Source organism: Dreissena polymorpha, chromosome 5, assembly GCF_020536995.1.
Source record: "Dreissena polymorpha isolate Duluth1 chromosome 5, UMN_Dpol_1.0, whole genome shotgun sequence".
Lineage (NCBI taxonomy): Eukaryota > Metazoa > Mollusca > Bivalvia > Myida > Dreissenidae > Dreissena > Dreissena polymorpha.
The window spans coordinates 103,625,879-103,638,756 of record NC_068359.1 but is presented as its reverse complement, the minus strand read 5'-3'; the positions used below and the strand labels follow the sequence as shown (position 1 = coordinate 103,638,756).

General features: G+C 38.2%; 1 protein-coding gene across 1 annotated transcript; it reads right to left on the bottom strand.

Moving 5' to 3' along the window:
- Positions 1-5,710: 5,710 nt before the first annotated feature.
- Positions 5,711-12,465, bottom strand: LOC127831524 (salivary glue protein Sgs-3-like). The gene is made up of 8 exons (XM_052356508.1): positions 12,446-12,465; positions 11,393-11,594; positions 10,235-10,307; positions 9,403-9,924; positions 8,967-9,104; positions 8,360-8,521; positions 7,876-8,055; positions 5,711-5,807 (listed from the first exon to the last, which is right to left on the bottom strand). Exons 1-8 carry the CDS (start codon positions 12,463-12,465, stop codon positions 5,749-5,751), a joined length of 1,356 nt encoding a protein of 451 aa, XP_052212468.1. The 3' UTR covers positions 5,711-5,748.
- Between the last annotated feature and the right edge of the window lie 413 nt (positions 12,466-12,878).

Genomic DNA, 12,878 nt, shown 5'->3' with positions numbered 1-12,878 from the left:
ATAAATGAACACACATATTTTAGTATGTCAGTTGATAGACCATTATATTCAGATGTTATCGCTAATCTGGTCACGCTTGAAAAGTTCTCAGTTTTCAATCTGATAGTTAAAGGGGCCTTTTCACAGATTTTGGCATGTATTGAAGTTTGTCAATAAATGCTTGATATTGATGAATGTAAACATTTGACCTAAAAGCTCTAGTAAAAACAGGAATAAAATTAAAGAAAGAAAACAAGTAACCCGCAATCGGGCTCGAACCCCTGACCATGGAGTAAAAGTCTATCGCTTAGACCACTCGGCCATCCGTGCTCATACAATAAGTGATGTATTTTATAATTTATATAAGCAATCCTCTTAGTTTCCCAAAATATAACACCAACAACAAAACTCTCCAAATTATTCAATCGTTTCGCGTTGCAACGCTTTATTATTTTCAAGTTTCAAAGATGAAAAGGCCCATTTAAACAGATTAAATTAAAAGCACTAAACTGTAATAATTGCATTTTAGATTGGCAAAATGTACAATTATCATAAACGCTGTGTATTCGGAACTGTTTCTTTTTTACGGAATTATATGAAAACTTTACGATGGCAGTCAATGGCAAACGCATTTAACGCATTTAACGCATTTAACGCATTTTACGCATTTAACGCATTTTACGCGTTTAACACATTAACAATGACCCGCTTTTGAACATACGTATATGTCCTATTTAATCGAAATAGTTAAGGTATGTGCGTTTGTGTGCGTGCGTGTATGTGTGCGCCCGTGTGCAAAAACTAATATGCTCATAACCAGTAAACATCTTTGTATCTCATACAGCACGAAACAAAAGCGAACATGTTTTATTCAAGAATAAAGCTATACTAATTTGACATTAATAATGTAATAGGCCCAACATCACTCCTGATCGATATGGTGAAACAGTCATAAGAATAGCGAAAGCAATCTTTAAAAAGCACCATATCAATGTAGCAACATACAATAATATATGCACCTATTTAAATGCGTTTCAAAAAATATTGTTATGTCTGAGCTAACAAAAATAGTCACAGTTTTAAGGTTTTTGCAATAATTTGCATCATAGTATGTGTTATACATACAAAAATACAAAATTTGATATGTGACTTAATCCGTTCTGTTTCCAAATATAAATAATATCCAGTTTTAATTATAAGTATCCGTGCAATCCGTACCAGCAATCGATTAAAAATACATTACATGTATATCCAAGTAATACATGCAATTATTGGTAAAGGTACTCGTGTTTAGCTAACCTTGTTCATATCTGTTTAAAACTAAGTGTACAAAATGAGTAAGAATTTACTGAAGTCAAACGAATCTCATTTAAACCTAAAAGTAATATTTTGTGTATATAACAATCTTTGTTCGGTTTGTAACGTTTAATAGTAGTACATTATTCCTCATTTCGAAAGCTCTTAATGTCTACAAAATGTGAACACCTATTATAACACTGCACCACGAATTGCTGAGGGAATGTCGTTACGGGTGGTCTTGGGATTATGTCTCATCGCTTATGTAAAAATTGTCTATACACCATTCGATTAACTATGTATAACAACTTAAAGGCTCTATAAAGGTGAAGATCCGTAATTATTTGCCGATTTTTAAATATGTTTTTCATATTTTATTTATAAAGGTTATCAAAAAACAATATATATATGCTATTGGACACTACAATAAAAAATGGGAAATACAACTTGTTTTGAGCTCAAAATAAAGTGTCCTCCAAGTCAATTGTGTTTACAAACAATCAGTTTATTTACATCGCTGTTTACTCGGAAAAGAGAAAGTGAACGTGACTCAGGTCACCAAAAATATAACGACGATTTTTAACGTGTTCCGGTATCAACCACAAAGTAGGTCTCTTCTAAATGGTTAAAACGTTTGTAGTGATCTAATAAGTTACTTTCTGCTGGTTAAAAGTTGTTTAAAAAAGAATTAAAAATTAATTTTCTTTCGGCTATTTTTAGCATATGTCACCGCTCTGAGGCTACACATCACGTAAGTTGCAAAAATGTAAACATTTCTTCCAATTATGAAACGGGTTTATCTTCCATAATTCTTGACAACGTTGTACCTAAGCTGTTTTATTAGAAGTTTTTATGCAAGAGTAACTGAAATCCGGTAAAAATCAGACCAGTTGATATGTATTATAATTGGATTTGTCACCTTTATAGAGCCTTTAATATGAACAATGAACGCGTGATAAACGTCATTTTTTACCAGTTTAGTAAATATGTCCTTACGATGGTTGGAAAATGGACGCATTTTCGAGCAGTTTGTTTAAAGAACATTGGCTATGATTGATAAAGAAATAGGTTTCCTGCTATTGTACTGTAGAGATATCCAGGGGAATGGGGCTGTTGGATAAATGAAAGCAAAACAGTAGCATGTTATTTTACTGACAAAGAGATATACAATAAGTTGTAGTTTTAAAATTAGTTTTTGTTTAAACCTATCTATTTTAGCTCAATTGGATCGAAATTTTACTTCAAACGCTCTCGAGTTCGTTTCCTGGGACTAGAACCAGCATTTGGTGTATATTGTGGAGATCTAAAGAACGCTCCCACAGTTGGGATCGAACCCATGATGTCCCGGTCGCTAGGCGGACGCCATACGCCACGGCGACCATAAATGTCATCTCTATTTTAGCAAATGTATTACCCGTGTATGCTGAGAAATTCCAGGTTACGATTAAAATGCATGACCATATCGATATGAATGCAAATGTTATTCTCTTGACACTTTACCTGTGTCTTCAATGTCTTTAAGTAAGCCCACTGATCACTCGGACCAGCTAAACGCACGTTGATATCTCACTAACTCCCGCCTGAATCAAGTCATAATTGCAAAAAAGCAAGGAAAGATAATTATCAACTTAATCATGATAGTTTTAAAATACCTTTCAAGATAACTTATTTGGTCCAGTTGATTAATCGGTCATTATAAACTGTGTTGAACTCGAACTTTAAAGTTAGCTCGTATGTATTTGTCTTTATGATTGTTAAAAACAATTGTGTACTTTTCAAAGTGTTAAATTTAAAAAGATTTTACGAATGCTCCGATATAACGATTTCATTGCATAAGCAATTGAACATATTCTAGAGTAAACCATGTCATTTCTCATAAATTGTGACCTTAAATCAAGGTCAAAGTGAAGTTTGATTGTATGGACCAATTATTGATGGAAATGCAACAGCGGTGTAAGTGTGCAAAAATTGTTGCAAGCCTTGTCAATACAATAATAAACTGCAATTTTTTTTAATGCGATATACATAAGGTCAAAGTCAAAATGATTTTTTGATTATTTAGGTGTCTTTCGAGATGTCTATAGGCAACAACTGTAACGACTTGTTCCAAAAATCGATTGATGCTGATTTTACAAAACTGTAAAATCTCCCTAACCTGTATAAGTTGAAGTCCAAATTAGAACAAGCTGAGTCCAAAATGAGATCTGGGTCCGGTTTAATAAAAAACTACAAAACCCGACTGTAGTCGGTTGACTGTGTGGTCGACTGACGCTCGTCGGCCGCCAACTGACCACTCGTCGCGTTCAAGGAGCAAGTAGCCGCGACTGTGGTCGCACGACGGTGTGGTCAGTCGACTGCGGTCGTGGTAGTCGCTATTTTTAGGAATATTACCACTTCCGCCATCAACATTCGAAGGCGAAAATACACGCGAGAAATGGAAGACGAAGACTGCAACCATATGAGTCAGTGCCGTTCGTGGTCCAAAAAGAGATAGATATTCTTTTAGAGCTTGTTATCGAGAACAAGAACCTGCTGGAGGGAAAGTACGGGCTATTGGTGACCGAGGCAAACAAGCGTAAAAATGGCAGGAGATTGTGGCAGCCATAAACGCGTGTGGGGTGGCGTTGAGGACAACAAAGCTACGGGACATAAAGAGGAATGCACTAGACTGACCACTCGTCGCGTTAAAGGTACCAGCAGGAGACTCCCAGACAGTCTGACACGGTGCCAAGATCGCCTTGACACCTGCAGGAGACTCCCAGACAGTCTGCGACAGTGCAAGACAGTCTCCTAGACCGGCGGAGCACCAGCAGGAGACTCCCAGAAGGTGTCAGAAGTCTCCCAGACCGTCAGGGCACCTTCAGGAGAATCCCAGACAGTCTGCGAGGGTGCGAAGACCGTCTGGACATCAGCAGGATACTCAAAGACGGTCTGCTACGGTGCCAGTACCGTCTCGGCACCAGCAGGAGACTTTCAGACAGTCTTTGACAGTCTATTGCAGGTGCCCAGACGTACTTTGCAACATCGCAGACTGTCTGGGAGTCTCTTGTAGCTGCTCAGACAATCTTGGCGCCGTCGAAGTTTGTCTTAGAGTCCCTGCATGTCCCCATCGGTCTGGGAGACTGTCTGGGAGTCTCCGGCTGGTGTCCAGACAGTCTTGGCATCGTCGCAGACTGTCTGTGAGTCTCTAGCAGGTGCCCCGACGGTCTAGTAGAATTTCTTGCACCGTCTTGGAGTATCTTGCAGGTGCCCTGACGGTCTTGGCACCGTCGCAGACTGTCTGGGAATCTCCTGCTTGTGCACCGACGGTCTAGTATATTCGTTTGGCACCGTGTGCGAGTCTCCTGCCGGCGCCCAGACGGTCTTTCCACCGTCACAGACTGTCTGGAGGTCTCCTGCCGGTGCCCCGACGGTTTGGGAGACCGTCTGGCACCGTCTGGGAGTCTCGTTTAGGTACCAAGACGGTATTGGCATCGTCAAAGACTGTCTGAGAGTCTATTGCAGCTGCCGCGGAGGTCTGGGAGACTTTTGACACTGTCCGAGATTCTCCTGCAGGTGCCCAGACGGTCTTGGCATCATCGTAAACTGTCTGGGAGTCTCCTGCAGGTGCCTCGCCGGTCCTTAAGACTCCCTGGCACCGTATCAGACTTTCTGTGTGTCTTCCGCAGTTGCCCAGATGGTCTTGGCTCCGTCGCAGACTGTCTTGGAGTCTCCTGCAGGTGCCAAGCTGATCTAGGAGACCTTTGAAACCGTCGCAGACTGTCTGGGTTTGTCCTACAGGTGCTCAGACGATATTGGTACCGTCGCAGATTGTCTGTGAGTCTCCAGGCACGGGTTTTGGGTGCCGACAAAGCGGCAAGCGACGATCAGTCGTGGTGTGAAGGGTGGACTGCGGTCGCTCGACAGAATGTCGAACAACGCGCGGTCGACTGACGATCGTCGCTCTCTATTAAACTCGGTTATCGTCGCACGACGATTATTTGCTGGTACAACCATAGTCGCCCGACCATGGTCGCTCTCATTAAACCGGACCCTGATAATCGAATATGTCTGGATTGGACATGTTAATAATAGCAACGGCGTAATGGTCATTCAAAATAATTGTTTAGGTTATAATAGTTATAGAAAGGAGTGTTGGTGTTATACAAATGGTAAAATACACTTCACCTGTTGCTGGCGGATGGGCGGAGAAGGGGAAAGACGGACAGTATATATCTGTAGGCCTCTAACATGTATGCAGGTTTCATATAAAACCACAACACTATTGTTTATTTAACACCGTTTGTTAGGTATACATAACTTCTGAATTAATGCGGTAAGCGTATTTTGTCATTTGTTGTTCGGTGTTGTAAAATTAAGATCACGACATCATAACTTGTATATAATTAATACTACAGATTTTGAAGTTCTTACAAGAGCATCAATAGTTTGTTTCATTTTTATTAAATCATGAAATACATTTCAATGAACTGTTCAGCCAACTAGCACGTCAGTAAAGATGTGAAAGATATTCGGTGGCTTGGAGGTGACGTCTGAAAGAATTATCATTCATTTAAGACAAAATCAAATCTACTAGCAAATTTAAATATGTGACAACCATACAAGTATCATCCATTAAACAAGTATGAGATCAACAAGAAATTAAGTGAAGGAAAAACGGACCAAAAAAGCAGGAGGAGAATGACGACTTACATTAAATACAAAAATCTCTTGCAATATGTTGTAATATTACTTTATAAATGTTTCTACATATGCATTTGTATATAAAAACAAAAGGTTATTAGTGTAAAGGAGTATTACATGGTGTTACATTTTATTGTATAATAACGAGACCAGCATGTGCTGAAACTAGACTAAGTATTACAATACAAGTGCTAGTGCATGTGCTGAAACTAGACTAAGTATTACAACACAAGTGCTAGTGCATGTGCTGAAACTAGACTAAGTATTACAACACAAGTGCTAGTGCATGTGCTGAAACTAGACTAAGTGTTACAACACAAGTGCTAGTGCATGTGCTGAAACTAGACTAAGTATTACAACACAAGTGCTAGTTTTCAAAAAAATAAATTTAGTTGAACATTTTTTTAAGTGTATAGATTTTTTTTAACAGATAGATATTTAAAATAGTACAACACATGATGGTAAGTTTATTGATAATAAACAAAACAATGACCTAAGTTGAGCGCACAACGCTCTTAGTTCGACTTATTTTAAAATCAAGCTTTCAATTTAATTGTGTGACACAGTAATGTTTTTGTTAAGCGTTAAGACTGAATTTTAATATAATTTATAGCATTTTCCACATTTGGCTAAGCATTTGTGTTTTCAAGAAGTTTTGTTTTGAACAAGGCAACGGTGATTCCCATTGTGCTCATTTGTTTATTTATTGCACTGGTAGAGCGAACATGCTGGTGAGTTAATAATTTCATTTTGAATAGCAAGTAATTTGTTTCAAGTATACTGAGAATTTGCATATTGAAACCATGATAACTGATCATCTTGGCGTTTTTAAAATGAGATGAAGAAATGCTCGTAGAGTCGTTCTCACTGAATTTTTAACGTGCTTTCATGGCAACTTATGTTATGCAATATAGAATATTGTCTGTCTTATTAATATTTTCATAATTTCTTTTTTGGAAAGTCTTTGAACGGTTCCCAAAAACTTTCATCGATGTCATTTTATAGTTAAAATTATCATTTGGAATGCATATATTATTACAGTATAAGCAAATTGTTGAGGAAGTGTTTTCTTATTCATTGACTGTTATATCGTTTACATTGGGATTGTTTTTTATTTCAAGAGAATTTCAGCACAAAGTGCTAAAACAAAGCATGATAATGGAACGACTTGCCAGAGTCCACGCTGAATGGGGGAAAACTCGGGAACAAGTTGCCAGCTTCTTCCTTAATATTTTGTTAATAGCGAGACATTTCCTAATACAATTTGCAACCAGCGTCATGTAAAGGGTACGCCACACTACAATACGTTTTTTTTTATTTTTGGATGTCCAAGACCCCAATTACATGTAAACAATCTCATTTCTAATATTCCCATTCGTTTTACAATTGATTTTTAAACGAAAATTGAAATTTAATTAAAATTTATGAATTTTATTAAAATCTTGAATTGGTAATTAGTTATTATTCCGTGTTCATCGTCTAGATGATAGACAGTGCTACTTTTTGTACATTGGTTCTCAATGTAATATGTATATGTTGGCGGTTTTATACATTTTATAACTTACATTTTGTTTTTGTTCTTTACTATGTTAATTGTAAATGTCTTGTTTATTGCAGCTCTCCTATATTAGTTTCCTAAAAGAGGTTTCTAGCAAAAGTTGATAACTGTAAAATTTAATTCATTATATGGCGCATTCAATACATCTTCGTGATTTGATACAGAAAGAGTGTTTACGTCTTTGAATATGATTTATAATTGTTATACATTCATAAGCAGATGGGTTACATCTTTTGACTGACGAAATCACGCCAAATCGCATACATTACTTTCTATACATGTGTTTCAGTATACCTTACTTAAAATAGTTTTTGAATTATTATTAAAATGAAATCGCCTGTAACATAAACAATATTTACTGAATTGGCAGATAAAGGGGTGACTCTCTCCAAACCCTGTCCCGACAATCAAAGGTACTCCACACGGCACGTCCGTCCACTCCCCACCCTGCTTCATAATCACACAGTCGTTCAGTTTATGGGTAAGATCGCCGTGGCCATTGTAGTCACGCCCAAAGTTGGTATATGTCACTGGGACGCCTATCATTAAATGTCAACGTTTGGGTGATTCTACATTGAAATTACATAACACAAAGGTTGTCTTTAATGGTGTCTCAGAAGGAATCCCAAGGCACTTTTCTACAAAAAAAGTAAGTTCATGCGCATATTGAAAATGACGAGGCCACTTTAATATCGTCATCATATTGTTAAGCGATAAAATACTCACAAGCGTTGTTTGGCAAAAAATCCCAAACCCTAAATATCTTTGCTTGCATAAAATTACCAGTTATGCAATCGAATACCTTTTTTGAAAAGGAAACAAACCAAAATACGCCAATCTTACCGGAAATCCACGACCAATGTCCCTCGGTGGTCGCCGCTTCCTTTTCGGAATCCGTCAAACCCAGCCAGACGGACTCCACATAATGGTGTTTCTCGAGGAAGCGCACGAAGAAGTCCTGTTCTGCCTTGTTAGTCACGTGGGCGAGATACCCCCCACCGGCAACTAGATGAGAAACAGGCACATGTGTTCGTAGTTAGAGCATCTATTGAGCTAAGCATAGATGATGAAATATGAATCTTTAGAGTATTACAACATACGCACTTTAGTACCGATGTAAAATAAAGGAAGTGAACGTAAAAATGAACATACAATTTACAAATGTCCCACTACTATCTCTTTTTTATAGATATAAGCGAAAATTTGCGCTGCTACAAACAATAACACAAAATAATAATGCAAATATATACAAGCACTTACTAAAAGGTTATTACTTTAATAAATTAAGATGTACATGTATGTCACGTTCTTACAACTACATTTGACTAACATGACCTCTGATATGGAAATGCCTTTGAGGCGTTACTCAGAACAATTAATAAGCTTGCAAAGGTCGAAGATGTTGAACTATGAGCCCAAAAAGGTTTATTGAAAAGTTGCGATTTCGAACCCGTGCAGTGCCTCTGTCCGTTATGCCACTGGGTGGAGACGTTAACCAATTCGAAGCAATAGTCGCCGAACTGGCCTAAGTATCCTCCGAATATACTAAGGTCACCCTTCACGTGGTCCGGGCAAAGTTCGATATGGCCTGCAAATGTAGTGGTGTACAATTCATTTGCATTTCAGTTTCACAACGTCACTACTGGCATAACCTATGCAAGCTATAAAAATATATTGTATTATATTGAATAGTACGGTTGTTCTTAGATAGATAGAATAATCACTGCAGTTTGGAATGCAAATCTTGAGGTAATTATGTTATCAACCAATAACTTTGATCAACGCTGCTACCTACATTGTACTTATTATTAGTTTTATTTATCATTACTGAGGAATCACTAAGAAACAGTATTTAAGACATTTCGTATCTATGCTAAACTCGACACCTTCAGGAACGGAGGAGGGCGGAGTCGAAGGGATTGTTGTTCCTTCAGTGCTAGGGGGCGTGGTCCGTTCGGTTGTTGTCCTTATGGTGGTGGTTGTAGTTGTTCTAGGCGTTGTTGTAGACGTTGTTGTTGTTTGCGTTGTTGTTGGTATAATGGTCGTTGTTGTAGTTGTGGAAGTCGTTGTGGTCGGTTTTGATGTCGTTGCAGTAGTTGTTGTTGTTGTCGGCTTAGGTGTCGATGTAGAAGTTGTAGTCGTTGTCGGTATAGGCGTTGTTGTTGTCGGTCTAGGTGTTGCTGTCGTCGACGTAGTCGGTATAGCGGTTGTTGTTGTCGGGTTAGTTGTTGTTGTTGTAGTTGTGCTTGTCTTCGGCTGAGGTGTTGTTGTTGTAGTCGTCGTTGTCGGTAAAGGAGTTGTTGTTGTCGGTCTAGGTGTTGTTGTAGTAGTTGTTGTTGGTTTTGGTGTTGCTGTTGTTATTGTTGTGGGAGGTGGGGTGGTAGTCGTTTGCAGCGTTGTAGTTGTTACTTAAAGCAAAATAAATATAATGGCATTTAATAAACGCACAACATTTATATCAATCTTTCGTGTTATGTTTTGTACAAATTAGCCACTATTTTATGCATGCACATAGCCATAAAGAGTGTCAAACAATTTAGAAATGCGTGGAAATAATGCAGTAGTTGGTGTTGCTACATATTAAATTCGATAAAGTCGTTTAATAATTGTTATATTGTTATACTACCAAGCCAATACACTTTAGTTTATTTCATTGTTGTATATTGTCGTTTAATAGGCAATAGGTAAGAAACATCTTCAGCATTTGTTTAGATATACCTTGGTCTGTTGTGGGTATTAGCCCGGGACACGTCTGGCTCTGGACATCCGCACCCTGCTTGATGTATCCGATCTAGAAGAGCCAAATAGAACTGTATATCAGGACGTGTTACGGTATTTTTGCTACGAGTAGTAGTTCTAGTATTTCTTTTGACATTGCAGTCAAGGATAACCCATGAAAGTGCAGACACTTATTTCCAATGGGGTCCTTTGATATTTGCTGAATAATCAGCAAGCAGAATAGACAGTATTGAGATACTGGAGATAAGGAATCCGGATGCGTTACCGTAGCTCTTTGCGAGTAGTTCCCTTGGTTCTTTTACATGCTCAGTTGATAGCACCGATACACACAAGAATTACCTGGGTTTCATACCAGTACATCTCTAGTTGGGTTTGAAACACTTGAAGCATTTCTGAAATTTCTAGTGCCCCGGCCAGGGATTGAACCCGGGGACCTCTGGAATGGTAGACCAGAGTGTTACCACTCGACTACCAAATCACCCGCGGGTGAAGAAAGTTGGACACAAACATAAGGACGAAAGCATTATCGCATGTTGGTAGGTTTAGTAATACGTTTATACTTTTCATATAATGAAATTTCTGGAATTACATTAAACTCATTTTAAAGCGGCCTGTTCATTGTAAAACATTGTGCCCTTGTAATTTAGAAGATGGTACTGTCACTGCGAGGGTTAATGTTGAATATGTCGAAGTTTTGGGCGTGTAATACATTGTTTAGAGGGAGGGTTACTGGAGTATACACTCATAGTATTTAAAAGGATGCAACTTTAAACAAATGAATTGCTATTACATGAATCGAAATCACAAACTGAGTATTATTATCAATAGTCAAAATAAACTGTATTTCATCAATTGAGCAAACATGCATACAGTACTTTAAGATGATCTATCGATTAATTTAGCCTTGTTCTGAGAAAACTGGGCTCAATGCAAAGGGTCATCCCAGATAAGCCTGTGCAGTCCACACAGGCTAATCAGGGACGACAACGCTTAACGAGATTTTCGGTAAAGATGAACTTCCTTGAAACTAAAAATGCCATAAACGCGGAAAGTGTCGTCCCTGATTAGCCTGTGCGGACTACACAGGCTAATCTGGGACGACACTTAACGCACATGCATCATGCCCAGTTTACTCACCTTTCCCTCAAACATAATTTCCAGATAGTTGATGTTGCCCTGGCCAACGCCCGCAGGCTTGCAGTCAAACTCGTACATGTATCCCAGTGCCTCAGAGTTGTCGTCAGGAAGCAGGTGCACTGCAGCCTCGACGTTGTAGTTGCATACGCATGGGTAGTCCCCAGCAACCGTTGCGAAGGTTGCGAAGATCAATAAAAGTACACTGAAAGACATAATAAATACAACGTTCACCAAAATTGCAATCTTTAAGTTTCGCAAAGCCAATTAACAACTTCCAATTACACTGTAAGCAAAACTTCAACTGCATTAAAATCGCCATTGGACCGTTGGAAACTTGAGTTGCGTAATATCATTTACGAGTCACGTGCGTTCTCTGCGTCCAATTCAGCTCGATCAGATTGGAACTTAAATTATGTTTAAATGCACGTAAGAATATTGAAGGTATAATTGAGTTGAAAGGTATTCCACACTACAGCATTTAAAATGTAGTGTATTAGATATGATTTGCAGTACAAGCTTAACTTTAATTTCGCCAACAATTAAGATGCAATTATATATGTATATAATATGTGTTATTGTATTTCACACATTAATGATTTTGTCAGAAATTTCGATGTTTGACAATAATAATATTGAAATCGCTGGTATTTCACAATGTACACAACGTAACAATATAATCGTTTAGGGAGCGTTGTTTCAGTAATGCATTTGATGTTTCAGACATGATCAACCATTCCATGAAATTGGTCCTGGTCTTAAACGAAAAAAAACAACATCGCTAGCGCCATGTTATACCTTATTGTCGACAATAGTAGGATGAATTCAAGCTAGTTGGTTAATTTGAAATGCTATCCGAATGATGAAAGATCAAGAAGGGCTTAGCATGTTCAAATAATATTGGGAGAATTGTTTAGCAGTGATGTCAGATCAAGTTCACCTTTGAGTACAGTCATATAAGTATTGACAGAAAGGTGAAACACCCCATTCAAAAATTTGTTAAATCACACACTGGTTTCGATAACTTACGATACAACGAACATCAAACGCTTCTACCTGGCACTGGCACGTGGCATCCGGGGTTGACTAGCGTCGGCTTGAAGTCACCTCAGGGTGACATGAATCGGCTTCTAGTCACCCCCGGTTGACTTGTGGGTCAGTTTAGGTCGACAACGACCCAATGAGCCTTGCTCTCACGTACAATCTCTGCCATCACAAGAAAATCCTACCGGATTTGGTAGGATTTATTTTTTTTAAGAATTATATTATGAAAAGTAGTATGATAATCTTTGATATTTTGAAAAAAAAGTGCGTAAGTTTAGGTTCATAATAAAAAATTAATTATCTAAATTATAAAAAGTAAAAAAAACAACGGCAAAATTATAGTACCACGTGGCTTGGTTATTTTCACGTGGTTGGTTATGAAGGCAAGAATCTGATCCAGCTATGCTGGTTCCAGTCAAATTTCTGCGTGGAGGTTGAAAGAAAG

What these genes read in the sequence shown, in the direction of transcription:
- LOC127831524 (XM_052356508.1), bottom strand. Translation starts at nt 12,465, where the DNA reads ATGCCACGTGCCAGTGCCAG. An exon ending in ATGCCACGTGCCAGTGCCAG is followed by an intron (nt 11,595 to 12,445) that starts GTAGAAGCGTTT and finishes TATGTCTTTCAG; the next exon opens with TGTACTTTTATTGATCTTCG. An exon ending in GCCCTCCTCCGTTCCTGAAG is followed by an intron (nt 9,105 to 9,402) that starts GTGTCGAGTTTA and finishes CTACATTTGCAG; the next exon opens with GCCATATCGAACTTTGCCCG.